The sequence below is a fragment of the Miscanthus floridulus genome, chromosome 16 (assembly GCF_019320115.1).
Source record: "Miscanthus floridulus cultivar M001 chromosome 16, ASM1932011v1, whole genome shotgun sequence".
In the NCBI taxonomy this organism is placed as follows: Eukaryota; Viridiplantae; Streptophyta; class Magnoliopsida; order Poales; family Poaceae; genus Miscanthus; species Miscanthus floridulus.
In genome coordinates, this window is record NC_089595.1 from 116169780 (window position 1) to 116192402 (window position 22623).

General features: G+C 47.9%; 1 protein-coding gene and 1 pseudogene across 2 annotated transcripts; one reads left to right on the top strand and one right to left on the bottom strand.

Moving 5' to 3' along the window:
* The window catches only part of LOC136511349 (uncharacterized), a 30604-nt pseudogene extending 12747 nt beyond the window's left edge, over positions 1 to 17857 (bottom strand).
* A 331-nt stretch (positions 17858 to 18188) lies between these two features.
* Positions 18189 to 21700, top strand: LOC136511983 (peroxisomal membrane protein PEX14-like). 2 transcript variants are annotated; one of them, XM_066505986.1, is made up of 9 exons: positions 18189 to 18359; positions 18891 to 19126; positions 19238 to 19283; positions 19512 to 19543; positions 19634 to 19673; positions 19850 to 19917; positions 20580 to 20624; positions 20730 to 20798; positions 21184 to 21700. In XM_066505986.1, exons 1-9 carry the CDS (start codon positions 18296 to 18298, stop codon positions 21418 to 21420), a joined length of 837 nt encoding a protein of 278 aa, XP_066362083.1. In that variant the 5' UTR covers positions 18189 to 18295; the 3' UTR covers positions 21421 to 21700. The 2 variants fall into 2 exon arrangements, with proteins under 2 accessions (XP_066362083.1, XP_066362085.1); XM_066505988.1 differs by having other exon boundaries at positions 19637 to 19673.
* The last annotated feature ends 923 nt before the right edge of the window (positions 21701 to 22623 follow it).

Genomic DNA, 22623 nt, shown 5'->3' on the forward strand with positions numbered 1-22623 from the left:
TATTACGGTCCAGGGGTTCGAAGGCTAGGCCCCAAGGGGTTTCAACAGCCGCCCTAGGACAACAAAGTCAGGGACGACCATGGGCAAGCCTATACAAGGCTGAGGCCCAAGCAAGCGAAATGCTTGGGACACCCTAAGTCGTGTCCGAGACCGGCAGGGGAGTCTCTGAATGGGATCCCACCGTAGGGAGGCACCGAGCCACTGAGGCCCAACGAATGGCCTCGGCACCCACTAGAGAAACCCTCTGGTACTCTTAGAGTGCGTCTCTAGACCGCTAGCCGACCCTTAGCGAACGGGGTTCGGGCCTCCACTCGGACTACCCGATAACATCTCACCAGAAGTACCACCGCTCGTGCCCACCGAGGGTAGCGAGGCACATTCCACCCCTCCTTCTGAGCGAAAAGGAAGCATGAGGGTCGCATAAAAAGTCAGGGGAACCCCTGACGGCCTTCTCGCTCTATGTAGAGGCTAAGGGGCTCTTCCTGCAACCTTGCCAAGACCCAGCGACCCCAGCTCGCACTCGAAGGGGCTCGGCAAAACAAACCCTCCTTTCGAGTGAAAAGGAAGCATGAGGGTCGTACAAAAAGACAAGGGAGCTCCTAACAGCCCTCTCACCCTATGCAGAGGCTAGGGGGCTCTTCCTGTAGATACACCGAGACCCCACGACCCGGGCTCGCGCCCAAAGGGGCCTCGGCAAACAAACCCTCATGCGCGAGGGGCGTATAAAAAGCCAAGGGAACTCCTGACGGCCCTCTCACTCCGCGCAGAGGCTAGGGGCTCTTCCTGCAACCTTGCCAAGACCAGCGGCTCTGGCTCGCACCAAAATGGGCTCGGCAAACAAACCCTCCGTCCGAACAAAAAGGATATGTGAGGGTCGGATGAAAAAGCCAAGGGACCCCTGATCGCCCTCCTACTCCTGGCGGAGGCTCGGGGGCTCCTCCTACGCCCAAGACAAAGACAAACAGTCTAAGTCCACGCTAGAAGTTTCGTTACAAATACAATAAAGGGCACCGAGCCCGTTACGGTCCAGGGGTTCGAAGGCTGGGCCTCTAGAGGTTTCGACAGCCGCCCCAAGGCAACAGAGTCAGGGACGACCTTGGGGCGAGCCTACGAATGGCCAAGGCCCGAGCGAACAATCGCTCGGGGCATCCTAAGTCATGCCCGAGACCGGCAGGGAAGTCTCCGAATGGGATCCCACCGTAGGGAGGCACCGAGCCACCAAGGCCTAGCGAACGGCCTCGACACCCACTAGAGAAACCCTCTAGTACTCTTGGACTGTGTCTCTGGACCGCTAGCCGTCCCCTAGCGAACGGGGTACGGGCCTCCACTCGGACTCACCCGATAATAGCTCACCGGAAGTGCCCACGCTCGTGCCCATCGAGGGTAGCCTGGCACATTTCACCCCTCCTTCCGAGCGAAAAGGAAGCATGAGGGTCATACCCAAAGTTAGGGGGACCCCTAATGGGCCTCTCGCTCCGTGCGGAGGCTAGAGGGCTTTTCCTGCAGCCTCGCCAAGACCCCCGCAACCCGAACTTGCACTTATGGGCTCGGCAAATGCGATAAAAACTCCTCGCTCAAACACGAAAACGAAAAAAGCCCCTGGAGGAGTAACTCCACTCCTCTAGGGCCTCGGGGGCTACACCCGGCGGGTGTGCTCATGCGCACCCACCGAAACCTCAAGAAACAAAACCCAATTCCTATAGGAGCGGGTATAAACCAAGCCTCGGCAAACCCTCAGGGAGAGTGCACGCACTCCCCCGGAGGCTTAGGTGCTACTGTCGGGTACCATAGAACGGGGTACCCTGAGTGAACATCAAAAGGGTCACTTAAGTCCCATCAAAAAACAAAGCTAGAAGGTAAGCCGTGGGCCCCTTACCCGCCACGTCCGAGCCCACCAGGCTCTCCACCTCGCCTCAAGCCTCGCGTAGGAGGTCTTAGCGTCCTGACGCAATCTCCGCCTCGCGCGAGGCTCTTCATGGAAGGCCTCAATAGGGAACACAATCTTCGCCTCATGCGAGGCTCTTCACGGAAGGCCTCGGCAGGGAGTGCAATCTCTGCCTCGTGCGAGGCCTCTCACGGAAGGCCTCGGCAAGGAGTCTGATCTCTGTCTCACACGAGGCCTCGCTCTTCGTCTCGTGCGAGGCCTCATTCTCTGTATCACGCGTGGCCAGCTTATCCATAGTCCATCACCCCCGCCTCGGCCGGTCTTCCTGACAACATGTCATGTCCCATTAATACTTCAACCACTTCCACAATCTCAGCCGGACGATGGCTCGACACCACAGAATGGCCGATAGGACATGAGGTCACATCAGCCCTATACCAGCTGAGATAGGGCACGGCGGGGATTACCAGTCACTGTATCCTGACGTTGTGCCCACAATCAGCGCCTACACTGCACTGTGCCCCGCGATCCCCGCCTCGAAAACAACACGGCATGGACGGCCTGGCCCGGTTCATCGCCGTCTCCAAGCTAGCACCCCGGATCAACCGCTCTCTCCAGGCCTCAGCACTATGCACCAGGGTCTCAGCTACCTCGGGATTCATGTCTACCGAGACCCCCCACTGCAGTGCAGCCTCGGCACCGACCGAGCCTCGGCCTCACACGCCGCTAATCCACAGCGATTCGCACCCTGGCCGCTGTGCTTGCTCCGAGGTAGCCCAGGGGCTCCCATGACGCACAGGGTCGGACGTGACCATCACGTCGCCCCAGTGCTCCAAGGATGGACCACTCCGACGACCACGCCGCCACAGGAATAGGCCACAGGGCTCGAACACACTGCCCCTATTGGCACGATGTCGTATAGTCAGCACATGTACTGTCCTTGCCCTCCCTTCAACTATAAAAGGAGAGGACTTGGGCCACTTAGAGGGGGACGGACAGGGAAGAACACCTTGTAACACACACATACACATCCCCGCCGCTTGAGAGCAACGTCTCAAGCAGCCCACACGACACCTTGCCGAGACCTGGGACTAGCTCCCTCTCTCACCTAGCTTGTAACCCCCTACTACAAGCACTTCGGTGCAAGGAATACAAGATCGATCTCTCAGACTGGACGTAGGGCACCGATTGCCTAAACCAGTATAAATCTTGTATCACTTTGCATCACCATCCAGGATTAGGGGCACGCAGTTCAAATTCACTAGTTGGTTGAGGACCCCCCGGTCCAAAACACTGACAAAACTCAAGTCCAAAATCAATGTAGTTTGTAATTTCAACTACATCTTTATCTTCTTTAGGATTTTCACCTGGTGTATGCAAGCAGCGTACGATTAAAATTTTCAAATTTCAAAACTTGGATGGCATGACTCTAATACAATGAGTTCATACCCGATAATGCACACAACTAGGAAAAAATGAATAAATATTAGTCCCATGTAATAATGAGTTTGATGGGGCCATAGATAATTTCTTGGTGGCACAGATATTTTTAAATGGAACAATTTTCAATGGCTTAGAACACCAACAAAGTATTTCATCAGGTTCACTTTGAGAAGTGGTAAGATCAAATTAATGTTCCAGCAGATATATCTGATGTTATTTTCTTCAATATATAAACTCGCTTCGTGTTGTCCACACGACCTGGTGGGGATGACAGTTCATTAGAGTGTCCCTATAATCCTACTTCCTAGTTCCTACTAGTGCATATTGTCTAAGCTATGTTATTCCTATTGTTGGGCTGTTGCCAACACTACACAAACACCAAAGGATAGGTTGTGTTTTGTATGAACACATAAATTTTCCTCCATATCACATGACTCAAAGTAATCTCGATAACTGACAAATATTGATCAAACCTACAATAATAAAGATGCAGTACAAAAAGCCGTGTACTTGGCTTCCGTGATCATCATGCCCTTTTGAATGAAAAAAAGATTAACCCTATGAACCTATAACTCTGATTAAATTAATATCATGTCTCAAAGATAGATACTTCCACCTTTTCTTCCTGAACCTGAGCTGTAGCTACATTGTGATGCGAAAAGAGAAGTAACTCTTTGTAAAGACAAAATGAAAGAGAACTGCCCTTACCCCTCTTTGAACAACCATGTGTTGATAGAATGACATTGTCAACTGTAGATCAATGAAAAGAAAATGTTATAGGAGAGTTGCAAATTAGATTCAAAGATTGTGCAAAGGCGACACTGATTACATATAGAAATGTACTCTGTCTAACACCGTCATGTACTATTTAACTTGTGCAAATGTTTTACTTCCCAATGTTTTGCCTATTCATTGTTCTCTACTCAAAAGAAAAGAAAACATATGCATCAGAATTGTTGTTTCATGCCATTGTTTAATGTGTCTAGTATTATAGTAATCCATATATTAATTCATGCACCATCCATCATTCCATCTGAGGCAGTAACTACTCTATAGCTTTGTCAAAAGATCCTAGAAATTGCAAGCTAATAAACTGGGTGAAGTATTTTGATTGAAAACGATGTTACGAGACCTATTTACTTCTGGCAAGCTCAAGGGTAAAAGTGGATAAAGGGCTGAGTGAGCTAGTTGAACCAACGCAGTAACTAATTGCACCATTCCAATTCTTTGGATCTGTAAACGGCATAGGATGTTTGTTTCCACCTATTAAAGATTGGACAAAATGGAACATTAGCAAAAACAGAGGCTCACAGTTGACTTGTAAATACATATATTTTGACTAATAAGTGATGGTCAAAGTTTACAATGTTTGACTTGTTTTGAGTCATAATGCATCCTAAATTTTTAAATGGAAGAAGTAACACCCACAACACACATGTATGGTCCCTACGGCTCCGTTTGTTTTTATGTTGTAATCATTTGAGAGCATCTCTAATTTTGTGGAGCTACAAAAGCAAATCCCTACTAGATAAGTTAGAGAGTTCACAGCACATCAACCACAAGTTGGGCCATAGTGATTAAAAAATTATGTATATGCAATGCAAAGTGTCAAAATGAAGTTTTAACAGAAAAGAAACCCAACTACATAGAAAATTTTCAAAAAACAGGTACAAGAAAATACGAAAAGCTTCCCAAGATAGCTAAAGCTAACCAACTAGTGCTAGAACTATTTTATTTCTCTACTTCAAATGAAACGTAAAATTACCATGAAATTTTATAATCATCCACTTCCACTCTCTAATAACCAAAAAATGAACTAACCAACATAGGAGGATTAGGTGGATTTACATTAACAAGAAAATGAGCACCTAGATTCGCATTGTCAAGGACTTAAACCTAGGAGTTTTGGGCGTACCGCAAACTTCCTACCTCCACAATCTAATTGAGTTCAATTTAAATGGTGTACCATCTAAATCTTGAAGCTAGGAGGATCAGACTATTGAGGCCTATGCGCGAACCCCTTGGAACACCTTTGGGAATTATGGAAGCATCGAAAATGCTTGTTTTTTAAGGTGCTAGGCCTAGCATTACAAGAGTTCCTTGCTAGGTCACTGGTCCTAGATCCCTAGGTCCTTAGTTGCTTGTAGGTTGTGGGTCGTGTTTTCCTTGTTTATTTTTTAGAGTGCCATTTTGGTTAATGTTATGACCAGCATCCCCTATGCCAAGCGCAAGTCCAATAGTGGCTAGGGGGCCGGCTCTATTAAGGGGCTTAGAGGCCCAATTTATCGCTTATTTGGTATTTTCTTAGAGATAGATATAGTTTCTTAATTATAGCATCTATAGGGAAGGATAAATATTTGTAATCTGGGATGATCGGAATTAAGCAGAAGCAATAATTAAGTTGATGGCTTCCCTTGGGAGCCAGCTGTAGGGTCGAGATGGCAGACTAGAGGGGGGATAAATAGTCCTTTCTAAAATTAATCGCGTCGGCTAACCAAAACAAGTGCAGAATTAAAACTATCGGTCTAGCCAAGACTACACCCCACTATCTATGTTCTCTAGCACCTTCCAAAGATACTAATTAAGCAACAAAGGTGCCGGGCTAGCTAGAGCTCACCTAACCAATTTTAAAAGCAAGGTCACACAAACCTATGCCACTAGTACTTTAAGCAACAAGGGAGCTCCTATACATGCTAGTAAGCAAAAGCACAAAGCCAACTAAACTCACTAGCAATGCTCAATAATAAGGCAACCAATGCCAAATTAAAGAGCGCAAATACTTAGCTACACAAACTAAGCAAAGTGACTAACAAGATTACACAAACCAAATTAGTCATGCAAGGGAGCTACTTCTATGCTACACAAGCAAGAAGGTGACTAGTGAGCTATACAACCAAACTAATTACAAGAGCAACTACACAAGCACAATGTATATGAAAGTAATTATAAGCTTATGTAATGAGGATGCAAACCAACGGGAAGAATAAAGTTGACACGGTGATTTTTCTCCCGAGGTTTACGTGCTTGCCAACACGCTAGTCCATGTTGTGTCGACCGCTCACTTGGTGGTTCAGCGGCTATTTGGCATCACCCGCCAAGCCCGCACGTCGGGCACCACAATAACCTACCCTGAAAGTGAGGGTAGCTCAATGACACGCTTTACTAGAGTTGCTCTTCGCGGCTTCCACGGGGCGAGCACAATGCCCCTCACAAAGCTCTTCTCTGGAGCACCGCACAAGCTTCTTGCGGGCTTCGATGGAGGCCACCACCAAGTCATCTAAGAGGTGGCAACCTACAAGAGTAACAAGCACCACCGGCTTGCAACTCGATCACCTAGTGCCACTCAATGCAACCTCACGATGCAATCGCACTAGAATCGCTCTCTCACACAATCAAATGATCACTATCAAGCATATGTGAGATGGAGGGCTCCTAAGCACTCACAAGCATGGACACAAAGTCCCTTGAGGTGCTCTTTACCAGCCATGGCCGAGACCCCCTTCTATTTATAGCCCCATAGGCTAAACTGGCTGTTATCCCTTCACTGGGTGAATTTTAGGACGACCGGACGCTTCGGTCAGATCGACCAGACGTAGGACCTCAGCGTCTGGTTGCCCGATGCTTGCCACATGTTATCGGCTTCAAACGCTGTTCACCCGATCTCAACGGTCAAGTGATGATCGGACGCAGCTGCTCAAGTGACCGGACGCACCAACACCAACATTCGGTCGTTTCTAGTAAGCATCCAGTCGCGACCAGACACGTCTGGTCGGTCACGATCGGATGCAGCATCAGCATCCGGTCCTTCTCCAACTTCTCTACGTCACCTACGTCATCGTACGTTAGCCTGACCGGACATAGCCCTTGAGCGTCCGGTCACTCTTCATGCCAGCGTTCGATCGAAGACTGACCCCTACACTCTCTGCAGCCACTGACTAGATGCAGGACCCCAACATCCGGTCACCACGTGACCAGCGTCCAGTCCACTCTGTGAGACCCTATCTTTTCTGTATAGGGCACTGATGGCACCGTCGGACTATCCGCACTCTATGGGCAGACACTCCACCGGTGGAGTTTGAACCCTTGCCTCCATTCCTTCACCGAGTTGATCCACATCAACTACAACTTCATCTCCTTTGTAAATGTGCCAACACCACCAAGTGTACACCACCATGCGTATGTGTGTTAGTATTTTCACAAACCTTTTCCAAAGGATTAGCCACTCAACTTGCCACGCCACTCAATCCTAGCAACGATGCAAAGTTAGATCACTCGAGTGGCACTTAGATGATCGATATGCAAACAAGTTTGCCCCACTTGATAGTACGGCCATCTATTCTAAACCCGGTCATCAACTTCTCTACACACCTATGATCGGTGAAATGAAATGCCCTAGGTTATACCTTTGCCTTGCGCATTCCATTCCATCTCCTCCAATGTCGATGCAACATATGCACCAACATGATCAACAATGATATGATCCACTTCATATCATCACGTGATCATATTGGTTCATCGATCTTGACTTCACTTGCTTTTTACTGTTGCCTTCGTCCATCTACGCTAAGTCTTACTCAAGCTTCACCTCCACGTGGTCCATCGCTCCAAAGCCTCTAACTTGCCCTTCACGCTTGCAACCGATCCATCAAGCCAAGTCTTGTCTTGATCTTCTCCACCTTGATCACATGACTCAATGTCATGTCTCATGTGCAATGAGCTCCTTCATCATCACATGTGTGAGCTTTGCAACATCTCCAAGCCATTTTCACCTTCATGGCATATGTTGCTCATACATATGTACCTGTGGACTAGTCACCTGTGTATCTCACATAAACATAATTAGTCCACCTAGGTTGTCACTCAATTACCAAAACCACACAAGGACCTTTCACCAGCTGTCCCTGCCCTCTCTCCCTCACGTGACCTCTAGGGCAGCAGCAGCAGCTGCCGCACTCTCACCGCCACAGCCCCTCACTGATGTTGAGAGTACAAACCATGTCCTCCCCTCTTCCACCCCTATAACCTACGCAACAACTCCGGTAGGGCATCAAGCCCTATCAACCTGGTATCAGAGATGTCAGGCCCTAATCCCACCAACACTCCACCGCTGATCACCTCCACTACCGCGGTGGTCACCACCTCACCGCTGCCACCTGCCTCGGCGCCCGCTGCCTAGATGAAGCATGTAGCATAGATGATGGCGGATCAGGTGGCTGTCGTCATCGGGGAGCTGACTCGCTCGGTGGCCACCATCCAGTCCTACCTGGCCGGTGCGCCACCGCCACCGCCGTCACCGCAACCGGCTGCGACCACCCTACCAACAGTGCTGCCGTATGGGATGCCCTACTCTAGCACAACGGGTGTTCCCATCCATCTCCTCCGGATGCCGCCTTCCCCTTTGCCGATTCCATCGTGGGCTTTAGCCTTGACGACCAGCCCGGTGTACACCATGGCGACCTCTTTGGCTATGACATCAGTAGTGCCACCGCCCACTACCGCCGCTGTGGTCTTCCACGGGGGACCCTAGGCTGATGGCTTTTTCTATGGGGGTTCCGATGGCCCCCTCTTCTACGGACCTAGGCACCTAGGTGTGAGTGCCTCCTCATCCACAGTCAGTGTTCCAGAGCCCTTTGTCTAGGGCATGCATGGGGCCCCTTAGGGTGCTCACCCTCCGTGTTTATACAAGCTCGAGTTTATGACCTACGACAGCTCTGAGGACCCCCTGAATTGGCTCAATCACTGTGAGTAATTTTTCTGAGGGCAGCGTACCCTCGCCTCAGATCGCACCGAGCTCACATCCTATCATCTGACTGGTGCGACACAGACATGGTATTATGCCTTGGAGCAGGATGAGGGCATGCCCACCTAGGACCGTTTCAAGGAGCTATGCAATCTGCAGTTCGGGCTAGCGGTTCGTAACACCCGACTGTCCGAACTCGCCCGCCTTCCATTCACTTCTATGGTGCAGGACTACTCTGCTTGGTTCAATGCTGTGCTCTACCATGCCCATAATCTCTCGGCCCCGCAGAAGGCTGAGCTATTTGTGGGTGGCCTCCTAGAGCATATCAAAGTCGACGTGGAGCTTCGGGAGCCCTAGGACCTTCAGACGGCCATGCATCTAGCCTAGCCATTCGAGTGTCAGGCTAACGCCACTATGCTAGCCACAGGACAGCGTGGCGCCCAGCCACCCCAGTGGCCAGGTCTTCTAGTGCCCCCTCGACCCCTGGTGCCCCCTCCGGTAGCTATCGGCATGGCTGCTGTTCCAGCAACAGCAGGGTCGGCAGCCCCTGCTCGATCTTTCTGTCGTCTGTCTCCAACCGAGCAATTGGAGCGTCGCTGCCAGGGTCTCTACTATAACTGTGACGAGCCATATGTGCGCGGCCATGTGTGTCCACAGCTCTTTCATCTGGAGTCCACGGATTTTCTCGACGACGAGGTTCCCATGGAGGTGGCTATAGTAGCAGCCTTCTAGGATGATGCCGCACCCTAGGAGGTTGTTCCTACCACCATCCAGGAGCCCGCAGCCTAGCCCACCATCTCCCTGTATGCCGTCGCTGGCATCTAGACTGAGAATGCCATGCACCTTCTGGTCCATGTTCATGGCCATCGTCTCATGGCGCTCCTCGACTCGGGCTCGATGCACAACTTCATCAACGCCGACCTCATGCACCGCCTACAACTCTCCACCGCACCCCATCCTTCCATTGCGGGTGCTGGTGGCTAACGGGGGCCGTGTGCTTTGCGAAGGGGTCGCCCGTGACGTCGCTCTCGCCATTGGTGGGGAGGAGTTTACCATCAGCTGCTTTGGCATCAATCTTGGGGGGTTCGATCTCATCCTCGGCGTCGAGTACCTCCGCACCTTGGGTCCTATTCTCTAGGACTTCAAGGATCTATGCATGGCATTCACCTACAGCGGCCGGCATATTCTATGGAAGGGCAATGGCTCTACCCGCAATGACATTTGGGAGCCAGCCACGAGGGCGGTCATGGCTGCCCTATCATAGCCCCTGCTGGACCTCCTCCTCCACCAGTTCAGGCTGGTCTTCGACAAACCGCTGGGCCTACCACCGGCGTAGCCATATGATCACCGCATCCACCTGCTTCCAGGCATAGCATTGGTCGCAGTTCGTCCCTACCGCTACCCCCAGCTACAGAAGGATGAGCTAGAACGACAGTGTGCAGCCACGCTCGCCCAAGGCATCATCAGACCGAGCACATCCCCGTTCTTCACCCCTATGATGTTGGTGCATAAGGTGGATAACTCCTGGCGTTTCTACATCGACTACCACGCTCTCAACGCCAAGACATCTAAAGACAAGTTCCCGATCCCGGTGGTTGATGAGCTCCTCGATGAACTGCATGGCGCCAGGTTTTTCACCAAGCTCAACTTGTGCTCGGGCTACCATTAGGTGCGGATGCATCCTGACGACGTCACCAAAACAGCGTTCCGCATACACCACGGCCACTTCGAGTTTCTGGTGATGCCATTCGGCCTCTCCAATGCTCTGGCAATGTTCCAGGCCCTGATGAATGACATGCTTCGCCCCTTCCTCTATAGGTTCATGCTGGTGTTCTTTGATGACATCCTTATTTTTAGCTCTTCATGGGTAGAGCACTTGCGGAACATTAGCATCATACTCGACGCGTTATGGGCACACAAGCTCCACCTCAAGCGCTCCAAATGCTCATTTGGGGCCTCCTCGGTGGCGTACCTCAGCCATGTGATTTCAGCGAGCGGTGTCACCATGGACACCAACAAGGTGGCTATTGTGGCATCGTGGCCGACCCCATGGTCTGCCCGTGGCCTGCGTGGCTTCCTAGGCCTTGCCGGCTACTATCGGAAGTACATTTGCTACTTTGGCGTCATCGTAGCCCTGCTGACTCGCCTCCTGCACAAGGATGCATTTGCTTGGTCCAATGAGGCGGACACGACGTTCTAGGCGCTCAAGCGGGCTCTGTCTATAGGCCCCGTACTCTAGATGCCCAACTTTGCAAAGTAGTTCACCGTGGACTGTGATGCGTTTGGTGTCAGGTTCGGCATGGTTCTACACCAGTCCGATGGACCGCTCACCTTCTTCAGCCGGCCGTTCATTGCACGTCATCTCAAGCTCGCGGCTTATGAACGTGAGCTGATCGGGCTCGTCCAGGCCATCCACCATTGGCGGCCATACCTGTGGGGGCATCACTTTTTGGTCCACACGGATCATTACAGCCTCAAGTTCTTGCTGGACCAATGCCTCTCCACCGTGTCGCAGCACCAACGGATCAGTAAGCTGTTTGGGTTCAACTTCGCTGTGGAATATCGCCTCGAACAGCTTAACACGGTGGCAGATGCTCTATCTCGCCACGACGTCAAGGACGGTGCTGCTTTAGGGGCGGCTGTGCACTTGTTGTCCATGCCGACATTCACCCTCCTCAACGACATCCGCATGGCTACAGCAGCAGCCGGGGATGCTTAGCTTCTCCTTCAGTGCCTCTAGGAAGGCACGCTAGCCGCACCTTGGTGCATCGACGATGGTCTCCTACTCCACGGTGCTCGCATATTCATGCCAGCTTATGATGACCTACGCCATTAGGTGCTTCTCCTGGCTCACTCGGCAGGCCACGAGGGATTCCAGAAGACGCTCCATCACCTACGCTCGGACTTCTACATCCCCGGCGACTGCACTCTTGTCAAAGACTTCGTGCGGGCGTGCACCGTGTGTCAGTGGAACAAAACGGAGTCCCTGTAGCCCATTGGATTATTGTAGCCCCTTGACATCTCATCCTAGGTTTGGGCGAACATCTCGATGGATTTTATCGAGGGCCTGCCCAAGGTCGGTGATAAATCCGTCATTCTCACGGTGGTCGACAGATTCTCCAAGTACGCACACTTCATCGCCCTCGGCCATCCATACTTCACCGCTTTGGTTGCACGTGCATTCTTCGATGGCATGGGTTCCCTTCTTCCATCATCAGCGATAGGGACCCGGTTTTCACTGGTCATGTGTGGCGTGACCTCTTCAAGATGGCTGGCGTCACGCTTCTTATGAGCACGACCTTCCACCCGTAGACAAACGGTCAGTCTGAGGTGGTCAATAAGGTCATCGCAATGTATCTTTGGTGTGTCATAGGTGACCAGCCACAAGCGTGGGTGGACTGGCTGCCCTAGGCAAAGTACTGCTAGTCTCCTACAATACCTCCTTCCACATGGCACTACGCGCCACACCTTTTGAGGTGGTCTACGGCCGGCCACCCCCGGCCATCTTGTCCTACATGGCCGGGTTGGCTAGAACAGACACGGTGGACGGCCTTCTTTGGGAGCGTGACGAGGTGCTCACGGAGATTCGGGAAAGGCTTCTCCAAGCACAATAGTTGTCCAAGAAATACTATGACGCGTCCCACCGCGCTCGAGAGTTTGCCGTCGGGGATTGGGTATGGTTGCGCCTGCTCTACCGCGTTGCCCAGTCCCTCGAGCCCCGCGCCAAAGGGAAGCTTGGCCCTCGCTACGCCGGTCCGTTCCAAGTGCTGGAGTGCATCAGCCAGGTGGCGTATCACCTCCAGCTTCCAAAGGGCGCCTGTCTGCATGATGTCTTCCATGTGGGGCCGTTGAAGCCCCACAAAGGTGATCCCCCAGCAGCTCCTGCTCCTCTACCGCCGACATCGGATGGCTGGCTATTGCCAACTCCGGAGCGTGCCTTTTGTGCACAACTTCGGTGAGATGTGTGGCATGTGCTTGTCAAATGGCGTGGCCTGCCAGCGGAGGACGCAACATGGGAGCCTCTCTAGCATCTTCGCGACGTCTACCCCAACTTCTAGCTCGAGGATGAGCTATTTGCGTAGGCGGGGAGAGATGTTATGACCGACATCCCCTATGTCAGGCGTAGGCCCAATAGTGGCTAGGGGGCCGGCTCTGTTAAGGGGCTTAGAGGCCCAATTTATCGCTTATTTGGTATTTTCTTAGAGATAGATATAGTTTCTTAATTATAGCATCAATAGGGAAGGATAAGTACTTGTAATCTAGGATGATTGGAATTAAGCAGAAGCAACAATTAAGTTGTTGGCTTCCCTTGGGAGCTAGCCGTCCTTGCCCTCTCTCCCTCACGTGAGCTCTAGGGCTGCAGCAGCAGCCGCCGCACTCTCGCCACCATGGCCCCTCGCCGACGTCGAGAGTACAGACCACGTCCTCCCCTCTTCCACCCCTATAACCTACGCAACAACTCCGGTAGGGCATCAAACCCTATCAGTTAAAAACCGTTCGGTGCCTGGGAGGGGGTTTCTTACTTCCCTTCCTTTTGTATCTATTTTTTTTCTTCTTAATGAAATAACACACAACTCTCCTGTGTAGTTCGAGAAAAAAACTTCAAACTCAAGCTCTACAGATTGTTTTCATTCAATCTTCTATTAATCTTCATTAGCTTAGTTAATGGCTGATAACTCTGCATCCATTTGCTCAGGAACTTTTTTAGTGGAATTTCAGGAACTTTTTTTTTATGTTCCTACATTAACAATGGACTCAAGAATGCTCCAGCATGAGGATAATATTGAGTCACAACTCACAGCCAATTCGTTTTATTCAATCTTTTTTTTCTCGAGAACGTGCCTGAGAGTTTTATTCCATCTTACATTACTCTAATTTGGCACTCAGCTCTTTACAACTGGTTAACTACTTTGCATTGAGGAAGTTTTGTAGTTAACATAACGATTCGTACAATAGTAAGAAACTCAGAAGAATGATATAGCTGTAGTGCACATATATTTTTATTTTATTTTAGAGAAAAAAAAGAGCTCAGACACTCCATGTATAATAACCTCAAAATTCAAGGGGACTGAGAACACAACTATTGTGACAAGTTAACACTCACTAAGTGGCTTGTATTGAACTCCTGCACTCAAGTTCCCATTTCTCCCAACCAACCATGCTCCAGAGGGCACTTCCCCGGATACTGCAAAAGTAGCATCAGCATGACAAGCTAATATGATGTAGACTAGGTCCGATCTTTCGAAAGGTATGATAGCGTCGATTGGTGACGACTCGATGTTCACGATCTAGGCTTCGAACCAAGACTGATTCGAACCCCCGCAACCGTTACACCACTGCTCCGTTGGTTATCAACCACGCGAACACGATTGACCTCGCCGAGAAGGCTTTCCTGCAAGCGAATCGAGAATATAAGCAAGAACGAGATAAACACAATCTAAAATTGTAAATAAATATGAGGCTTATGATAATGAGAAAGAGTTCAAGTCTTTATTCGAAAGGACTAATCGCCATAGGCGAACAAGATCAAGAACTGAGACCCTGGTTCACAGCAAGCGGCCTTGGCGGCGACCGTTGCAGCAAAATGACATCTGTTTCAGAGGAAATTAAGAACTAAATAAAACCCAAACCCTAAGGAAAGCGACGGCTGCTATTTATAGAGTCTTGAGCGTCACCCCCTGGACGTGCCCCCTAATGGGTCCAAACACGATACACGGTCCAACGGACAAAAAGACGGTGTCGCAGCACCCTAACAGATTCTGGACGCTGACTTGTTTCGATGATTCTTGTTGATTCCGAAGGTCTTTTGATGTGAAACCACTTGGATTGGCTTCCTTATCAAATTAGCTTTTCAACCATATGTGGATCGTCAAAAACGGAGTCCGAATATGTCATGGGTGACCAGTTTAAGGCAGACTAGTCCTGGAGCCCGAGCCGAACTCGAACTTGATTTGGGTCTCCACCTTGGGGACTCGAACCGGATGAGCTTTGGGCCTCCTTCTCGGTTAGGACACCCTTGCTTATCTCCTTGGTCTCCATATGGTTCTTCAAGCATGGTCATATGTATGGAGGTCATGTCCTCATCATCCTCCATTTCTTGACAAAAAGCCATCCTCGGTGTCGATTTTGTTTGAAGTTGATCCTGCACAACATGAGAACAATCCAGGTTTCCAAAATAATGAAAATGGGTAATATTATGAGAAAGAATATGACCACATGTCCAGGTTTGTATCATGTCTTGTCCTACAGGCATGTAGTCTGCTCGATTGAAATACACATGATCTTTGCCAATACTATCATGCAAAAGATTAGTACTAACAAGAAATATATGTTCCTTTTCTTTGGATTCCACTTGTGTTCAAAAAGAAAAACTAGAGGAATATGACATAACAACAGTGTTGATTTTACTATCCTCTAGTTGATTATTACTTTGCACAACAAAAGAAGAATTCAGATTTGTACAAATATAAACTCGTTGTATCAAATATTGCCCTTGGTTGTTATATTTATCAAAAACATGATATGTATGTCTAGAGAACCATGGTAAATCAGGATATGCATAAAGTTTCTCCTCTAAAGAACTAAGATTACACGGAACATCAAATTTAATGTAACCCAAAGTATTTAAAGAAGACAACAATTTCGGCTCGTCAACTTCACTAGCATTATGAATAACAAGTCTATTTTCAGCACAAGTGCTCGATTTCAGCACACATATAGCATGATCATTCTTCAATGATTGCATGGGTATAACATAAATATCATCATGCAAGTCATCTTCGTCACAGAAAACATCAAACAAATCATCTTGTGACAAAGGTAAATCAAGCGAAGGCTCCACTAAAATTTGCTCTATCATAGCATGATTGGTGAAAAAATTCAGCATATCAAGAGAACTCTCACCTTCCATGAGTTTAGCATCGTGGGCTTTACCTTTGCTCTCATGTTCAGCAGGAGTAATAGTTGATGGTTCTGAATTGTCACATAAGACTGTGAGCATCTCATTTTTTGTCACATCATCCTCACTCTTTTGTATATTATCCTGCAAAAGGTTAGGCATAGCAGGAGGAATAACAAGAGATTGATCTAGTTGATGCACCTCATCATTTGAATTAATTACAAGAGATGGATTAATAAAATTTTCTCTCATAAGATGTTTCATATCATAAAATTAGCTTTTCAACCATATGTGGATCGTCGAAAACGGAGTCCGAATACGTCCTGGGTGACCAGTTTAAGGTATACTGGTCCTGGAGCCCGAGCCGGACTCAAACTTGATTTGGGTCTCCACCTTGGGGACTCGAACCGGATGAGCTTCGGGCCTCCTTCTCGGTTAGGACACCCTCGCTGGTCTCCTTGGTCTCCATATGGTTCTCCAAGCATGGTCATATGTATGGAGGTCATGTCCTCATCATAATACTGAATATGAGATATAATTGCGAAATAAAGTAAACCCCATTAAATCGGCTTATAATTACAGAGAGCATATACTTGGTTAATATCGTATTTAATCACAATTCAAATAAAATGCATGATAAATGTATAAACAAATGCATACAAGGAAATGGCACAAAAGATGCCCCGAGTGATAAATTCTCTGAACCATATCTTAAGCCCACAACCCCAGAATCTTCTGAACACACCCTGCAAAAAAGATGAACATAACTCCATCTGTCTGATTATTTGTAAAATTCACAGGAAGAGACAAAAAGTAATATCTTACATCGTATTTGGAGAAAGGAGTCTTCAACAAAAAGATACGCATACAAACTAATTTGTTCCACGCATGATTTGCATATGTAAACAAATATAAGTCTACCTGTTTCCCATTGGTAAAGGTAATGTTCCAAATGCGCCAATACCATACTGAGGATAGTACGCAGATGACCACAGCTGCCACGTACTGCATAATAAGGAGATCGGCCAAAACAGCATTGTGGATACGATTTCCATAATAGAAAATATGTATGCTGAGAAATGATATAGCACAAGCAAGAAAAAACATACGTTGAAGTGGACACAAGAAGGTCCACAAAGGTATGGGGATTGTCTGGTTCTCTAAAAAGTGTTCCAGAGAAAAGTTTTTGTGTTAGAGTATAACAAAAGTTGCATATATATAGAATACTAGAAAATAAGGAATACACACTTTTGCCAGCGGAATAGAGCATCCCCTTTACTTCCGTTCCACATTTTTTGTCAGGTGGGGCAGAGGCCTAGTGAAATTAAGGTTTGCAAACGGTCTTTTTGAAGTTAACCATTAGAAGATATAAATAGGATTGGAATAAATCCTCCTAATAGTCAAATTGTAGCTACTGTGACCATAATACAAAAGCACAGGAAGTGAAATTATAATTACTTGAAAGAAAGGTGCTTGAAAAGGGGTAGGAGACGATAGATACACAAACAACAATAATAAGGATAAGGATCAACTCTTCAGCCACAACAAACCATTGTTGGATATCCTACACTTCACGTCTTGGTTTCCACAATCTACGAGTGAATGATGAAATGCGATTCCTTGGACACTGTGAATTGATCAAGCACAGTAGCTAGCAGAGTATAATCTAACATTGTTGATCAAGCACAGTAGCTTGCAGAGTATAATCTAACATTGTTGAGTTCAAGCACAGTAGCTAGCAGAGTATAAGCTAAGAGCGTTGCGCGGTCGACCTTGTGCGCGCGGCGATGGGAGGATAGTCGAAGAGCGGCGGCACAAGCACCATCCGCTTCCGCTCCTTCGGCGGCGGCGGCGGCTCCTTCCGCCGCGGTGGCGCAGTCGCTCTCCACATCTCGGCCTCGGCTTGCGCACGCGACGGTGGAGCTGCGGTCTCTTCCCTTGTCGTCCGGGCCTGTGTTCCGTGTTCGAACTCGTGGATTTCTGATCCCCGAGACTAGGAGGGTTTATGGAGGTTCTCATTGCCAAAAGCTGCAAGTGCAAGCTAATCACGGTCTGGCCCTCAGAAAAAAAAAGGGTTAATCACGGAACTGGGCCTGAACCAAAACAGTAAGATCGTATAGCCCATACAATCTGAAGGCCCGTACAAAATAGCCCAGCATTATTTTAGAACAAAAAGGCCAACACGGCCCATTTGGCTAGATGACTTGCCTGGGCCCTGACCGCTAATGGAGCAGGGGGCGTTCGTCTTCCTTGCGTCCTCCGGCGTCTTATCCCCACACGCAGCTTTGCCGCCCGGAGCAGGACTGTTGGAGGTCCACAGAGGGCAGTGATGGCGGAATTATCGACGTCTTCGGATGGATTGGTATCCGAAGAAGCGAGGCAGCAGGAACCAGGTTCGATTTGGCAAGGGTTTCTCCCCCTGTCCTCTTCAGCTTGTGTATGCTAGTTGCTTGTGATGCTAATAGCTAGGGTTCCATCGCCTTGCCTGCTCGAAGGGTTAGTGGTTCCTATTGTCCAAAATTCACCTGATCCAACTTCGTCCGTTTATACTGTTTGCTGATATGTACTACATCACATCCCAGAGATGTATTCACTTCCAATTTTGAAGGCCTGAACCGACGAGGCTTAAGTCCTCCAGATCAGCTAACCTGTCCGGTTGAGTGAGTACTGTTTGTGTGGATCTCCGTCGTGCCTTTTGTGAATTTTATGTTCAACTTCAGTAGTATCGTTAAATTATAGCCTTATTGAGCCCATATGCTTAAAAGGGGAGGTGGGGGAGTAATATTGCAGCCTTTATGAATAGTTGAATACACCAGTGGAGTATCAAGCATGGAGCACATTTCCTCTGTTCCTGTTTATATAGTGTGATGCCTGTTTCGTTATGGTTTATATGGAAGTCAAACTGTTTGCTGGACTGCATACAGGCCAAGGAAGCTCTGAAGGTAGTCATGGTTTGCAAGACACAAAGGAGCAGGAAATAAGAAAGGGGAAGGCGGCTCTTGTTTCCACTGAACTGCTGAGGGAGGATCTGGTTCAGAGTGCTGTTAGTTTTCTGAAACACACGAAAGTAGTAGCCTCTTCGGATGGACAGAGGCGGTCTTTCCTTGAAAATAAAGGACTCACTGTGGATGAAATTGATGAAGCGTTTCGACGTTTACAAGTAAGATTTGTTTGCTTAGTTTCTGCTTGAGCTGATTTCCTTCCCTGGTTATTCTGATTTCTTTTACCTTTTTAATTCTCTTTTTTTTTTGTGTGTGTGTGGGGATTAAAGAGCCCATCATCGAATTCTGCGAGCTCAAATATGTGCACATCTCAAGGTATGGCAGAGAGAGTCCATTTACTAAGTTAGCTTTTTATATGATATTTTAGTTCTTTATGATCGTGGATCATATAATGATGTTTCATTGTTTATGTGTGTTTTCCTCTGTAAACAATGGTGATTCCATATGAAATTCCCCATTCAGAGTTTTAGACCTAAATGGCTTCATCATGACAAATCTAACTTATTAACTTCATTGCCTTATCTGTTGCCTGCATTTTGTCAGGGGTGTTTGATCATTCATGCAGGATTACTGAGGTCAGCACAAACTACAAATAATAGTATTGGCCAGGCATGACTGGTGTTTATGCTGCAAATTTTAAGCTACCGCCATTTTCTTCACTGCAGCAGGAGAGTAAAGTTGACAAAAAGTGTATGGATGATTCAGGTTTGCCAATGCGTCCCATTTAAGGTAAGTCTTAACTATTTTCCCTGATTCCTTTTATTCTAACGTTCCTACTCCCTCTATCTCAAATTGTAAGTCATTTTGGCTTTCCTATAGGCGCATAGCTCAAAAGCCAAAAAGACTTACAATTTGAAACAGAGGGAGTACTTCTTTTATAGAGAGGGTGGAACCTGAAGCTGAACCTGTGGCCCCTGTGGTACCTCATCATCCAAAATCATATATGGAGGTCAGTTACCTATCTAAAACGGGAGTAAAATGGCTGCAAGTTTAATCCTTACGCTGCTGCAGACTACTGCATACGTGATATCTGAAGATGTCTGTGAAGTGTTCATTCTTAGTATACCGCTTCATCTCAATGTAATTAAATTAACTTCAGAAAGTATAACTGTCCATTGCAGGTGGGATTTTAGTTGTCCTGTTTAGCATGATGTTGGTTCTCAAAGATTAACTTACCTGAAACTGGACTTAGATATTAATGATGGACTAATAGATTAAAAAATGAAGTTTCATTGTTAGATCTAGGCATCTAGCCAGTTGTAATATCAATCCTCTTTGAACATGCATCAGTGTGGGGTTGCTTCCTTCTTCTAGTGATGCATCATACACTAGGACATGGGATGGTGGGTGAGAAGTTCACTCATATGCGCTGATGGATATTCAGGCATGCTTGTTTCAGTTAGCTGTTGCATCATGAGAATTCTGCTATCCACTTCATCTTATCATGCATTGCCCCCCTTGTTAAGCTACCAGGAATATATTAAACAATACAAGGTCTGAAATTTTGGTATATGTGATTTTGTTTTCCAAATACAAGAAGTTTTTGCGTATATATGATTTCAAGTTCATATTGAAGCAAAAAACGTCTTTTGAATGTATTTGACCTGGCAGATCATGGAAATGATACAAAGGGGTGAGCGGCCAGATGATATCCAGGTATGTCTTGATTTGTAGTTATCTTCCTATAGTGCTGTTACATGTTAACTCTGTAACTCAGTGGTTTTGTTGTTCATAAACCCTTTTGTTTCTGTTGTGATATAGGATATTAATGATGACCCTCCAAATTCTGATCAACCAATCTCAGAACCTCGTATGGCACCGAAACCAAAGGTTTGTGCAATTGTGCTCGAAAACTGACTGCCTAACCACACCTTTCTTAACATAGATTTGTTTCTTGCATAGTCATGAATCATGATTGCTGGGGAAGTAGCATATGTGTTGCTTGATTCAGATTATCTCTTGATACCAGTTTGACTTTTTTAACATCAGTTAGCTCACATTTAGAAGGGCAGGCCTGGTGCAGTGGTGAGAGCTGTCTCACTGAGTCACCAGGTCGTGGGCCTCTCTGCAGATTTGCAGGGGGAAGGCTTGCCTCGGTTTTTCCCTTCCCCAGACCCCACTCATGTGGGAGCCTCCGGCACTGGGTCTTCACCCCCCCCCCCCCCCCCCCCCCTTTTTTTTTAGTTAGCTCACATTTAGTTTCCTGGTGAAACAGCCATGGGAAAAGCAAGGTCAAGGAAGTTTGGTCTGGGATTTGAAATCACCACAAAGGGAACCCGACGTGTTGAGATCAAAAGTTCAGCACGATGGCACCAACAGGGCTGCAGAGTCGGTCGATGGCTCCAACCAGGGGGGCTCATTGCTGCGAGCAGAAGTAGCTGCTGGTTCTGAATCTCCTGTGATTCCAATTGACGTTGCTGCTTCGCTGGAGGGTAACCGCGAAAACAAATGACGATGTGATCAAACGTGATAGAAAAGAAAAGGTCGTCTCGGCCTGGCTAAAGAGGCTTCAGTCTCATTACCACAACACTGCTCTGGATTCCGATGCCCTCTGAGCTTTTTTAGTTTACAATAAATGTATCTGTCACTGGATAAACTTTTTAGTTTCTGGAATCGAATGAGCATGTACAAAACTTGTCTCACTCTCTTTCGTTTGCCGATACAGCCTGTACTTGTCTGTCGTTCAAATGCACAGAAGTGTATTTTCATACATGGAAAAGCCTGAACCAACAGTCCTGCACCTGTCTCATATGCCTGCTTGGCCGCGAGTTGCAAAGCAATGTTTTCTTTGCTTTGTATTCGAAGAATTATAAGCAATTTCTTTTGTTTTTATTTGAAAAATTAGAAGCAACGTTTGCTTGGCCAGAATCCAGATGAACAAGCAGGTAGCTCACCTTAGGTCCAGTGTGAACCCGGTGGTGCAGGCACAGGCAGGGTGTGAACCGAAGTCTCCCCGCACGCACGTGATTAATGCTAATGCATGCACCAAGGCAAAGCTTTATGGCACGGGATATGCTATGCTCGGTGCGCGTCGTTAGCAGAGCTGGGCTGGCTGCAGTACTGTACGTGCCAGTGCCGTGCAGGCGGCGTGCCGGAGGAGAGTGATCGGATTCCGGCGTCTGTTGCTAGCTCCGGTCCCTGTCTCCTTTCCTCGAGTTTCCAACGCCAACCACATCGAGCAATTGTCCTGTTCGCTTGGCTGATAAGCCATGACTAAAAGTACTGCGGTCCCTGTCTCCTTTCCTCGAGTTTCCAACGCCAACCACCTCGAGCAATTGCCCTGTTTGCTTGGCTGATAAGCCATGACTGAAAGTACTGTTGGCTGATTTATTGTGGGGGAAAAATACTGTTTGTTGGTTGAAAAATACGGCTTATAAGCCAAGCGAACTGGACGAATACAATACAATAACCAACATACCTAGCCTGCCCATACACCATTGACCATGCTACACAACCACAGGAGAATGGAAGGCCAAAGCAGCCAGAGAGGCAGCTAGCAGGCCTAACTGGCGACCGGCCTCTCCTTTCCTTGCTTGCCTTGCCCGGCTTTGTTTGCCAGATTCACGACATGTTTGTTTGCGTTGGGGCCGGCCAGCCTTTTTTCAGTTGGCGTTGACTTGACTAGTCGTCGTCCAGAGCGCTTCAGGCTCCGTCC